Genomic DNA, 13,702 nt, shown 5'->3' with positions numbered 1-13,702 from the left:
AATGGAATACTTAAATAAATTATGGTGCGTCATCTGAGTACTATGTCACATAACCTGTAAAAATCTTAACAATAATGTTTTTACCAATGTGGGAAATGATTACTGAGTAGGAAACATATATAGAAACTTCATCTATAGCATTGATTTAACAAATGTGTATTAACTATTTGTGATGTACAAGACCCTGATCTAGGTGATGGGATACATTCAGGAACAAGATTATTCAAGTTCTGTCATCACAGAACTTCATAACTGGGAAGGACGGGAAATAAGAAATAAATAATCAACTACAATAACTTTACACTGTGATAATTTCTATTCCAAAGGACAGGGGAATTAATTGAATACTTAAAATGAGCTTATGGTGGGATGGAGTCTTCTCCTTTACTAAGAGCTGATTTCTCTGGAAGAATGATGAAGATAGGTCAGTCAGCAAGGTCAAGTTACTGTGGGAGAAGTGGAACTGGAGAGTGTTGTTGCATTCTACAGGAAAGTTGCATTCTACTTGTGTTTGAGACCAACAGGGTGGGAACTCAGAACTAAAAACTGGAACTGGAGGTCTATGGTTGGAGTCTTGAACTTAGGCTCCAGTATAGCAAGAATGGAATTGAGAACACAGATTCTAAAGAAATATAAAATATGGATTTTATTATGACTATAGTTTTATTATGACTTATAAGACTGAGAAAGAGGAGTATGTGGAATAACTTTTGAGTTTCTAGTTTTGCTGGCTATATGGGCAATAGAGATAGTATGTTGTAATGTGTCAGTGTGGGGTTATAGTAGATGTTCTCAGCATGAAAAAGTAGTTTCCTTACTATGTGTATATATATGTGAATATATGTGTGTAAAAACTAGAAAGGGTAAAACCATAGAAATTCTCAATAACTTCAACAATATACGTTTTGTGATATAAATTTGAAAAGTGCATTCTGTTTTCTAAAAATTATTATTATCAGGGACAAGAAGTATAGCCTAGTGGTAGCATGCTTGCCTATCATGCAGGAAGTCTTGGATTCAAGTTCTCGGTACAACTTACACAGAAAAAGCTGGCTATGGAGCTATGGCTCATGGCAGAGCACTAGCCTTGAGCAAAACTTGTCCAAGGATAGCACCCAGGCCCTGAGTTCAAGCCCCATGACTGGCAATTTTTTTTGTGGGTCCTGGGGCTTGAACTTTGGGCCTGGGTGCTGTCTCTGATCTCTTCAGCTCAAGAATACTGCCCTACCCCCTCAGGCCCACTTCCCATTTTCTAGTGGTTAATTGGAGATAAGAGCCTCATGTTCTTTAGTGCCCGGTCTGGCTTTGAACTGCCATCCCCAGATCTCAGCCTCCTGAATAGCTATGATTATAGGTGTGAGCCACTGTACCCAGCTAAAAAAACTTTTATCTTTAATTAATTGTCGAAGTAATATATATGAACATAATGAATCTTGACCAATGTCACCTCTTTCATCATTTTCAGGATGTACATTCAATTTTCTTTTTTTGTTGTTACGTTTAGCTTTTTGGTTATTCTACGTTTAGCAGATATTTTTTAATTCCTGTATTCTAAAGCATTTATATTTTGTTTGATGTTTCTGAAAACGTGAGTCATCTACTCTGAATTCTAGTACCAAATATGATGAGAATCCTCTTTGTTCTGTGTCTTCGTACATTGGTGTTAGGCTACTGAATTCTGTATGAATGTTTCTAGCAGACTATGCAAGTCTTTGACAGTAGTCACATCTAAACCCTGTACTCTAGGTTTCGAAATATTTTAAGAAATAAAATTAAATTCATTACTGATTGTAAGATCATTAAACACAGCATTATTGTCTTAAGTCTGCCAAGCATTGTCTTAGAGAAAGTATTGATAAAGTGCATTCTTTTTTTATTAAAGAATTTATTAACATTGATTTTTACATCATATTTCAAATGTCATGTTTAACAAACAAGTCTTCAAAAAGGTAATCTCTATATACAATCACAGGCATATAGATTTTAGAACGTAATTAAAATTAACCTGAAGGTTTATATGTCATAGATACAAATTAATATATGTAATAACACATTATGTCTATAGAGTATAAAGCCCATCATGGATTTTTATGTCTATGTAGTTATATATCAATTTCTCAAAGTATAATATTTTTTAATATTTTCAAATAGCAGGAAAAGCATTGGATTGTGTGTCCTGAAACCCAGTTTCTGGTTTTTAGCTCACTTGTGAATTAGTTATATAATTTTGGAAGATTTGTATTTTTCAAGACTTTGCCTTACTTACAAAGTCAGCAGTTATAACAGGTCTAACATTATTATCTCACTACTTCATTTCTTCTTATTTTGACGTGAAAATATTATTTTAAAAGCATGTCAGTATTTTGTAATTTGATTATATAATTTATACTATGTAACATTGAAGTATTCAAGATCTTATTTGCTTTCCCCACCCTTTCACACACACACACACACACACACTTGAAGATGCATAATCCTTATCTTAAGAACAGGCCACTCTGCAAATGTGTACAGAAAACAGTATAACACAGACATTGAAGGCAGCTTGTTTTTAACTTGTAGCTAAACATGACATTCAAATGTTAATTGGATGAATAAATCTTGTTCATTTTACAGACATTGAAATGTCAGTGGAATAAAACTATTTATCACAAGATAATGGTCTCCTGCCGCCAGATAAATGCCAAGATGAAGATACTTATTGAAAATGTATCAAAATACTCTATTGCTATTTATTGAAAATAAAGGTTGAGGAAAAGTTCAACTTTTCAGGTCAAACATGAGAAATGCTCTGCTTACCCTATTAATATATTACTGTATCAATGACAGTGTTCATGAGGTAGAAACATAGGAACATTGTAAGAACTGCAGTTTAGAGATGAAATTTTTAGCCTTAAAAATTACTGAACAATGGATTAGGGACTAGGAAAAGACACTTAAATATTACTGAGCTCTTATTTTGTGTCTAGTACATTACTGGGTGCATACACTAATGTAACTCCATGAGAACAAAATTTGAAAAGAATTACTGTACTAATTTCATAAAGTTAAAAGCATAATAACTTGTAGTTGTGCTGAGAATAATTGCCAATCTCAGGGTTTAAACTGCCTGAATTCCAAAGCTAGTGCTTTTCCTACATTTTTACTTATACTCTGTAAGTTTAACACTACCCTGCTTTCTAGTGTTTGAGGAATTAGGAGAATTACTGTTCACTAAAGCTTTTGCTGATTCCTTGATACCAGTCTCTTGTTCCTCTCCATGCTCAGCAGTCTCTCCTTTTGTTACCTACAAAAGACACTAGGTATTAGTTACTTCCAATTATGGATTATGAGGAAACTATAGGCTTTGTCAGTGAACTCAACCTACCTGGAGTTATCAATACATTTGTTATAGTTTCCTAATAGAAGATAGGGTACTTAGTTAAAAAATTATTTGTTTATTCTCTCTTTTCCCATAATTCCCAACAGAGTGATTTGGAATTTATATGATCTGTTTTAAGTAATAGAGAAAGTATTAAAGGTTCTTTAAGTATCATGAATGAACTCATGTGAATATGGAAGTCCATTTGGGTGGACCTTTACCTATGCTTGTGTATATGAATTCTCTTTAAACCACATTTGACATTTATTCCCTTGAGGCAATAGGGATGAGGAGCTAATTTAACTATTATTGGATATAAAAGAGAGAAGCTTGTATGTTTAAATTTCTCTCAATAGGAAAATCCTAATTCTTATAACATTCTTGCAAGTAATGTATACATTAGTAAATGATTTTGTGTGTGTGTGTGTGTGTGTGTGTGTGTGTGTGTGTGTGTGTACCAGTATGCCAGTAATGAGCGTGAGCTCAGAGCCTGGGTGCTTCTTTTGTGCTCAAGGCTAGTTCTCTACCACCTGAACCCCACCTCCACTTCTGGCCTTTTAGTGGTTAGTTGGAGTTTCATAGACTTTCCTGCCTGTGTTGGCTTCAAACTGTGATTCTGAGAGCTGAGCCTCCGAAGTGGTTAAGATTATAGGTATGAGCCTCTAGCACCTGGCTCTTCTTTTTGAAGAACTCATAATACTTCTTCAATACTTTTAGATCAATGATTTGCATTATCATATCATGTGGATCACTAATTCAAGTCTTACCGTGTACTTTCACAGATGGGAGACCTTTAGCCTTGAAGGACATATGGGAAGGAGTCCATGAGTGCTATAAGACACGACTACTACAGGGACCATGGGACACTATTACCCAACAGGTCAGAGACTCGGTTAATGGTGTACAAGTCTTACCTTATCATCCTTTCCTTGAGTCTGTGTGCTCACTCCATTTTGTTTCACTCATCCAGTCATACGGATTTCATTTCAAAGATAACTTCCTTAAGTGCAACAACTAGAACCAGACCTAGTTTTCCTCCCTATTATAAGCTTCCATAATGCCCTATGACTTTCCTTTATAGTTTTCAATGATGTATTGGGAAGGTTAAATAGATTAATGTGTACCTTTTTCCCAATTTTCTGAGCTCCCATATCTGTTTGCCTTCTGTACCTGTCATTGTGCACTCAACACCAACACAGTATTTACCACATAAGTGCTCAAAGTAATATATTGCATAAGTAAAAACAGAAATTGAGTTGGTCACATACAAAAAAACATACAAAAAATGTGTTAGCATGCATCATCTATAATGCTTTACAATTTCAAAATGTGTCTGCAAAAGTAGAAAAATACATCTGCTGAAAGAGTATATAAAAAGTAGATCTGCAAAAGTAGAGAAAATAAATCTGTCAATCATGTAAGTCATTATTACTTCCTTGTTAAAAATCAGGCCTTAATTATTTTAGAAATTTTAAAGTATCATCTTGCAATTAATTGTGATATTAAAAATAATTTTACTTATATTAGGAATCTTATTTCATCAACCTTCTGCTAAGCTCAATGAAAGCTTTCTTTAAAAATTATTCTGCCAACATAGGGCCAATAGTCTCCCTAATTTGTCATAATCAATAGAAACCTTGGGCTCTCCTAGCAGAGATTTACAATAGAACAAAATCTAGAGACATAAGGCCAAATAGTATGACACTAAATGTAAGGACCTCTAGAATAAGGAAACAAAAGCCATATAATGAGTGATTGTTGTCCTTAATGTACTATGTTATCTCTCATCTCTTTTGGCATCCCTTGGTTATCTCATATTGTTACAATATTTCACCTTGTTATCTGATATATTTTATATGTGCTTGATTGGTTATTTGGAATTGGATAGGGAAGGGGGGAAATCAAATGAGCAGGGGGAGAGTGGGTGGGAAGTGGGAACCATGTCACGAGAAAGGGTATCAATGTTTGTGAAGTTATGCACCTTCTATCTGCTGAATATAATGTAACCCTTCTATTAATCACAATAAAAATAATAAAAAAAATTTATTCTGCTAGGGCTGGGAGTTTGGCTTAGTGGTAGAGTGCTTGCCTAGCATCCACAAAGACCTGGGTTTGATTTCTTGGTACAACATTCATAGAAAAAAAGCCAGAAGTGGTACTGAGACTCAAGTGGTAGAGCTCTAGCCTTGAGAAAGTCCAAGGACAGTGCTCAGGCCCTGAGCTTAAGCCCAGGACTGGCAAAAAAAAAAATTATTCTGCAAAGCTTAATGAAAGCTTTCTTTAAAATTTATTCTATCAGCCATTAGAACTTTTATGCCTACTTATGTATTTGATCCTAATAATGGCAATTTACCTTCCAATCAACATAAAAATCCTTAGTATCTCATGAGTAGTTCTTTTACAGTGACTATAAGTGACCACTTCCTAGGTCTTAATTGAAGCCAGAACTAGCTTTAAGTGTCTTTCACTTTGCCCCTCAAATTAATCTCTTTACCCCTCCTTCCTACTATCTTTCTCCTAAATTAAGTCCTCTGACTTCACCTAGAACAATTTATAAAAGCCTCTTATCTTTGGCTTTCTGCTCCTTTCCTGTCTTCCTCTTATGATCAGTGGCATCTTAACTCTTGCATACTTCTCTCACACATATGTAAACTAGTAACATGGTCTAAGTGCCTTGCCTAGGCTTCAATGCCTTCCACTTTCCTGCTCTCACCTGCTTTATAAAGGTTATCTTCTACTCCACCTTACATAGCTTCTGCCAAACATCACTACCTTTATGAATTTGGGGCAGCTTGTTCTTGGAATTCTACCCAGTTTTAACACATTCCTTCTTTGTTTTCTCTGCATATTTCCTACATATTCTCTCATACACAGCTTTTTCTACAACTACCTTGACTTCTGTGGAATTCCACGTTCAGTATATGAGGCATATGTAGTTGCTATGAAACATGGTAAATGATATATAAGCAAAACAGCCTTGAAGAGTTTGGGCAAGAGTATCTTACTCTGTCTAAACTATTCTGAAGTATGCAAGATGAAAGCTAAGAGTTTCCATTTCCAATTGTTATGTTCAATACAAAATGCCCCAAATATATACTGTGAAGTCAAAATCCACAAGACCCCCAAAATGCCTGGTTTTAAGAGTTAAGGAAAATAGCAAAGAATAGAGGAAGAAAGTATTGAAAACCAATATGCATATAACTTTTATCATGTGTCAACAATTTCTCAATGTTTCCATTGTGCTTCATGACACAGCTGTCTTTCTTCCTGCTCAGTACGGAGTATGAACTTAATGCTCTGTATTTGCTAGACAGGCATTCTTTCACTTTTGACATATCCTAGTCTAAAAAGTTAGTGTCCCTGAGTTAGCTGAAATCTTGATCTCAGTTTTTATCCTCTTCAGTTACTTTCACAAGCTGCCCTCTTTATAATCTCGTGATATCACACTTCTAGTGCTCTATGAAATCTTGTGTTTGAATTCCATATTTTGTTGTATGGTGAAAAAACAGAGAAGCCACATTTTGAGAGGTCAAGTTGGGAGTCTTAATTGGAAAGCTGGCAAGTGAAGGTGAACTTTCGTTGCAAAGACATGCAGCCCCACAAATACACTTAACGCTGTGGTAAAACTGAGCCATGAGATCAGGAAAGGAAAGAAAAAGCAGAAAAACAATACCAACAAACCAGATCAGCTCCAGTAGAGAGCTAGAGCGGGATGCTATGGTGACCTGAGGAGAGGCAGGACACAGGACACAGAACACAAAGCATGACATAATGGTATCTTAGGTGGTCCAGGTGTACATAGAGTCAGGTCATGGGGCAGAGTCACAGAGAGTTGACAGGCAGGTCCAGTAACCTATTTTGCAAGTCCCAGCCCCTGCCTCTAGGAATTCAGGCAGGCCCACCACCTCGTAGGTGGGACTTGCCTTCCTCCACCATGAAGATAAGATGGTGCTAGTTAAACCCAATACTTCATCATCCACCATATGGCTAAAGATGGTTGCAGGGAAGCATCCCTACTTCAGTCTGTGTTCTGACTCATTACATAGAAACAAGATTTTTTTTACATGTTTATTTTATTTTATTGTGGGTCATGAGGCTTACAGAAACAAGATTTTTTTAAATACATTTTTATTGTAATTAATAGAATGTTACATTATATTCACCGTATAGGAGATGCATTACTTCATAAACATTGGTACCCTTTCTCATGTTTTTGTCCCCATTTATTTCCCTACCCCCCCCTCATCTTGTTTTCCCCCTTCCCTTTTCAAATGAACAAATCAACATATATACAATATACCAGATAACAAGGTAAGATACTGTAACCATATGAGATACCCAAGGAACAACAAAAGAAATGAAAAATAACATAGCACATTAAGAACAACAATCACACATTATATGGCTCTTGTTTCTATAACCTTTCATTTAGCCTCATCCTATATGGCCATATGTATCTAGGTTTTGCTCTATTGTAAACCTCTCCTAGGAGAGCCCAAAGTTTATACTAATTATGACAAATGAGGGAAACCATTCAGCCTATGTTCCTTTGAGTCTGGCTTACTTCACTTACTATGATTTTTTTCTAAGTCAGAATTAAGATTTTTTAATTCAACTATATTTTCTTAGTTTCCGGAGAAACTAAGATGTTGCCAGTAGATTCTTTCCATTGATGATATAGGCAGGATCCCAAAAGACCATGCTGAGACAGTAACATACAGGAGAAAGAGGTTTATAAAGAGTTTTGTCAGCCCTATGGTCATCTTCCCCACGGAAGTGGGAGGAATATGGAGCCTGCCCCTATCCAGGTTCATCCTGGGGCTAGAGGTGGGAGGTATTCAGTGCAGCTAGGTGTCTGGACAGCAAGTGGTAATGCTGATCAATGCTGGAGGAACTGGCGGGATCTCTGAGAGAGTTCTGTGTGAAGGGTTGGGTGGAGTGCAGGTTTGGGTGAAGAGCATTCCTCTGGTGCAGCTGGGGGCAGATACTAGGTGCACTGGGAAGTGTAATGGGAGGGGCTGAGGACCTGATGTGGAGGGACTGCTAACAGTTGGAATTCCTACATATTTAAATCAACCAAATGAACCAATTTATACACTAATGATTTAATGATCTTGGGGCTTGAATTTTGGGCCTGAGCCCTGTTCCTGAGCTCGTATGTATAAGGCTAGTACTGTTCCTCTTCATCCACAGAACCCCTCTAGCTTTCTGGTAGTTTAGCAGAGATAAGAATCACACAGACTATCCTAACCCAACTGGTTTTGAATTATGATCCTCAGATTCAGCCTCCCCAGTAACTAGGATTACACGTGTGAGCCCCCAGCATCTGGCTTACACTAATAATTTTTAATAGACAAATGTATCAACTTTTATACATTTAAATGGACATATACTACAATAGTAGTATAGGTCAGCTCCTTTCCCTATAAACATTGCTATTTCTAATACCCTGGCTAGGATTTACTTACTAGGAGAGATATTTGATGCATCCAGACAGCAGCCCAACTATGAACTTTAGATAGTCCTTGGGAATTTGTCTATGTCATTCTTAGAGCACTTGGGCCTTAAAGTTACTCAACATAGTGCATTGAAGAGTATCTGAGAGAAGCTTATTTGTAGCCATTGTACCATGTCATTTGCAAATCTATCCACTGATATCAATGTATTAAATATACACGATATATCTAACATATGTAAAATATGTCTTATGATATATAGTAGATGTATTGTGCACATCTAATACATCTAATATATGTAAAGTATCTACTGTATATCATAGGTCTAGCTCTCCTTTTAAAATGTTGGGTTTTAATTCCAGCTTGGCTAATACATTACTATTTTTGTCTTTTTGATTGAGATCTATAGGAGATGGATGTGCTTTTTTGTAAGATCTTTTGTGGAGGAAAAAAAAAAACAAGATACCTCCAGTGTATGGATGGGGGAGAAGGTATATTACAGCCTTGGAAGAGAATAAACTCAGAATATTATGGGATAGAATAGTAGACATCACTTTACAGAATTATACTAAGAAATCATTAGCTTGCAGACTGAACATGATAATAATATCCTATCCTCCAGAGTGGCTTAAAAACAAAAGCAGCCTTTGCATAATATAAAATGCATTTCACTTCATTTTCAGGCCTGATTGTGCTCATATAGTTTGTTGCTCTTCATCTTTAGTAATCACACTTCTGTTCTCTCAGCATTTGTCTTGATGATAAGGGCCTGTTCGTGTCATACATGAACACTCTCTTTTGAAGGCAAGCCACTCCTGAATCTCATACATTTGATTATGGAGATACTCACCTGTCTTTGTCCAACCTTACAGACTACCTATTATCTCAGTCCTAGAGTCTAATACAGAATGTTAGCAGAAAGTTAACAGATGACTAGATTGGATCTGCCTAATATGGTTGAGTGTTATAATGAGCACCACTAAAAGTGTGGGTCTGTGTTTTTTCAAAGAATTCCTATGACTTGACATGGGCTAAAATCACATGAAAAAATATATCTTAAATTTGGCTTTTGAAGTTTTATGTGTGAGGATGTATAGTAATCAGATAATTTACTCTAAAAAACTTTTATTTGGAGGAATTAAAATATATATATGTAGAAATAATAAAATTATGATATCTATTATCTGTCTATCTACCTATCTATCTCTTATCTATAAATCCTCTATCTACTGGTAATTAAACCTGAGAGCCTCCAGATGTTACCCACATACTCTGTATCACTGAATTATCTCTGCCTTTTTTCTTCTCTGATGTCTCATCTGAATTGAGTTTTTTGAAGAAAATCTTAGATCTTAGTTTTTAGTCCATATTTAAGCTAGTGTTTGTGATGTTTCTAGCTGGTAGTTAGATCTTGTGGCTTGATAAAAAAATGAGATTTGTGGGGTTTTTTGCAATCATATTTTATAATTGTTTCTGGCAACCCAGATTAAAAAAGCACATTATGTCTGGTTATCATTCTTTCTTAGCAGGCATTGCTACAACTATTAGTGCAATATGTTGTTGATATTTTATTTTTACAATTATTTACTAGCTGGGCCACTTCTATAATGACAGCTTCTCCTACCATGTTAGTGCCAGCTGAGGTATAGTTTTCATAGGAAAATCATAGATATGTAATTCTTTCCCCAGCTTTCTTCCCTAGATTCTTGCCTGTGCTCTAGCTTTCCAAATAAAGGAATATTTCTCTAGCTTGGAAGTGACCAAACTTTGAAATGAATATTTATGAACTCAAGAATATAAATGTTTTATACATTTCAATTCATTATAGTGATCATTTTTATTGATTTTTATTTTGCCACCTATTTGACCAGTTAAAGTTTATTTAAGTCCTTTTGATACAACCTATGAATCCTGGATGGCTTTCTTACTTTCTTGTATGACAGGTTGTTGCACATTCATGTTGTGCAATACATGTCCAGACTTGGAATCAGCCATTTTCCAAGGAGTGTTGGTTGCAGAAGCCAGACAGAATGAATTTTACTCTAAACATCAGCACTTACAGCTGCATGACCTGCAGCAAATTATGAAGTATCTTGTTATCTTCATTTATCTTCTCATTAGCAACAATGGTAGCATGTTCAGAGTTGCTGAGAAGAGTAAGTGAATCAATATATGTAAAAAATCTTTTAATGTTGCCTCATATACACTAAGCAGTAAGCATATTATGCAGTTATCACAATCATTAGCATCATTATTTCTAGGTAAATACTGCTACTTCAGTGATTTTTTTTTCATCCATTGATGACTAAACTAGATCAAATTTGGGATTTGATCCATTCCTCTTTATTTTTCCCCCTCCATGGAATTGATGCCAATCCTCAGGCATTAATCAGTTGCATATACCTCAAGTCTCTATTTAGCTGTATGCTGCTTCTCTTTTCCTCTCTTATCCTCAGTCACTCTTTGCATCCAGGACTGCATCCTTACATTTTTGGGGTCTTAAGTATGCTGTTGGAGGAAAAGAGCCAGAAACTGAATGCTTTCTTTTTTATTAGTAAATATTTTCATTGATATTATAAAGATGATTTACAGGTGGGTTACCATTTCATAAGCCAGGTATTGAGTATATTTTTTTGGCCAATGTCACCCCTTCTTTTGTGCTCTTTCAGTTTTTCCATCCCTGTCTACAAGTTGTATAGTTCCTTTTCAACAGTGTCTGCTGAGTATCACTGCATTTGTTCACTTTTTCCCCCACCCTGAGTACTTTCTTAGTAACAGCAAGAAACACTTATTCATGGGCCAGGAGTTTGGCCTAGTGGTAGAGTGCTGCCCTAGCATGCACGAAGACCTGGGTTCTATTCCTCGGTACCCCACATACATAGCAAAAAGCCGGAAGTGATGCTGAGGCTCAAGTGGTAGAGTGCTAGCCTTGAGAAAGTCCAAGGACAGTGCTCAAGCCCTGAGCCCAAGCCCAAGGCTGGCAAAAAAAAAAAAAAAGAAACACTTATTCATGACACAACTCGATGTAGACAATCAAGATTAGTCCCATCTATTGTCTGTTCAGTCTTTATAAATGCTGTTATATTGTGGACTATGTTCATATTCTAAACCAGAATACTTTATGTGATCTAAAAGTTCATTTTGTCTTAATTTTAAAAACAATTAAAACATTTTATGGATTCCTAAAAGCATATGACAGAATACATTTTATTTTAAAAGCATTTGTGACATTTTTATGAATAGCTATAGAAACTGACTTGAAAATAAGCATTGCACATACAATGATGGATAAGACCACCTTGCTATATTGGGTCTGTGCCGCTATGGTCAGTAGAAATATCAGGTGGCTCTACCTGCCTGGATAGTTCTCACTACCATTTCTGTCTTACAGTTGCCTACTTATTTTTCTCTATGAAACTTTCCACTTCTGACACTGTGGATCAGACTCATATCCTCACTGTTTTCAAATTTCCCAATGAGCAGGAAGTCTATCAGGCAGTATCATTTTACACATGTATATTCATATTCATGAATGCATGCATATACATCCCTCTTGGGCAGTGGCCTTTTTAAAATTTTTTTGTCTGATCTTTCCTTTGCGTCCCAATGGTAAGGGTGAAGGGTATATATGAAACTGCAAACCTATGTGTTTTTAATATTTTTATTATAATTAATAAAAGGGTTACATGATATTTGGCAGATAGAAGGTGCATTAATTCACATACATTGATATTCTTTCACATGTCTTGGTCCCCATTACCCTTCCCCCCCACCCCCCCATCTTGGTTTCTCCCCCCTTCCCTATCCAATTTCAAATAACCAAATACAAATATATCCAATATATCAGATAACAAAGTGAGATACTGTAACAATATGATATAAGCAAGGGACAGCAAAGGAGATGAGAGATAACATAGTCCATTAAGGACAACAATCATTCATTATATGGCTTTTGTTTCAATATCCTGGAGGTTCTTTCAATTAGCTTCATACTATATGGCCTTATGTACCAAGGTTTTGCTCTATTGATCTCTGTTAGGAGAGCCCAAGGTTTCTACTGATTATGACAAATGAGGGAAACCATTGAGCCTATGTTCCTTTGAGTCTGGCTTACTTCACTTGGTATGATGTTTTCTAAGTCTTTCCATTTCCTAACAAATGGGTCGATGTCGTTTTTTTCTGACAGCAGCATAGAATTCCATTCTGTACAAATATCACAACTTGTTGGTCCACTCATCAACTGAGGGACATCTAGGTTGGTTCCATATCTTTGCTATGGTGAATAATGCTGCAATGAACATTGTTGTGCTAGTGGATTTAGTATGTCCTAGTTTCTGGATGGTTGGGTAAATGCCAAGTAGTGGAATTGCTGGGTCATAGGGGAGTTCTATGTTTAGCTTTTTGAGGCACTGCCATAGTGGTTGAAGGAGTTTGCACTCCCACCAACAGTGTAGTAGTGATCCCTCCTGGCCACACCCCCTCCAGCATCTGTTGCTATTAGTTTTCCTGATCCTGGCCATTCTAACTGGAGTGAGGTGGAATCTTAGAGTTATTTTGATTTGCATTTCTTTTATAACCAGAAATGTTGAGCATTTCTTCATGTGTCTATAGGCCATTTTTGTTTCTTCTTCAGAGAAGACTCTCTTTAAGTCTTTGGCCCATTTTTTAATGGGATGGTTGTTACTTTGGAGATTAGTTTTGGAGTTAAACTGCAGAGATTTTGTATAGCAAAGGACATAGCTAGTAAATTAATTAGGAAGCCTACAGAGTGGAAGAAGATCTTCAACCATACAGCGGACAAAGGCCTCATATCTAAAATATATCAACAGCTCAAAAAATTGAATCACTCATTTTGAATATATTATTTCTAACACCTAAAGTCTGT

At 36.1% G+C, this 13,702-nt stretch overlaps 1 protein-coding gene across 5 annotated transcripts in view; it reads left to right on the top strand.

Annotated features, from left to right (window-relative positions):
* Atg10 (autophagy related 10) overlaps positions 1-13,702 on the top strand; it is a 244,070-nt gene that overhangs the window by 170,338 nt on the left and 60,030 nt on the right. For 4 of the 5 annotated variants that reach the window (XM_090331679.1, XM_090331681.1, XM_090331677.1 and 1 more), the window contains one exon: positions 4,144-4,241. The exons of the other annotated variant lie outside the window; for it this stretch is intronic. In XM_090331679.1, the coding sequence (XP_090187805.1) occupies positions 4,144-4,241 (98 nt within the window). The remainder of the gene's footprint in view (positions 1-4,143; positions 4,242-13,702) is intronic. 5 annotated transcript variants of the gene reach the window in all.

The sequence above is a fragment of the Megascapheus bottae genome, chromosome 4, assembly GCF_031878675.1.
Source record: "Megascapheus bottae isolate mThoBot1 chromosome 4, mThoBot2.hap1, whole genome shotgun sequence".
Taxonomy (NCBI): Eukaryota; Metazoa; Chordata; class Mammalia; order Rodentia; family Geomyidae; genus Megascapheus; species Megascapheus bottae.
This window is presented reverse-complemented; position numbering and strand designations above follow the sequence as displayed.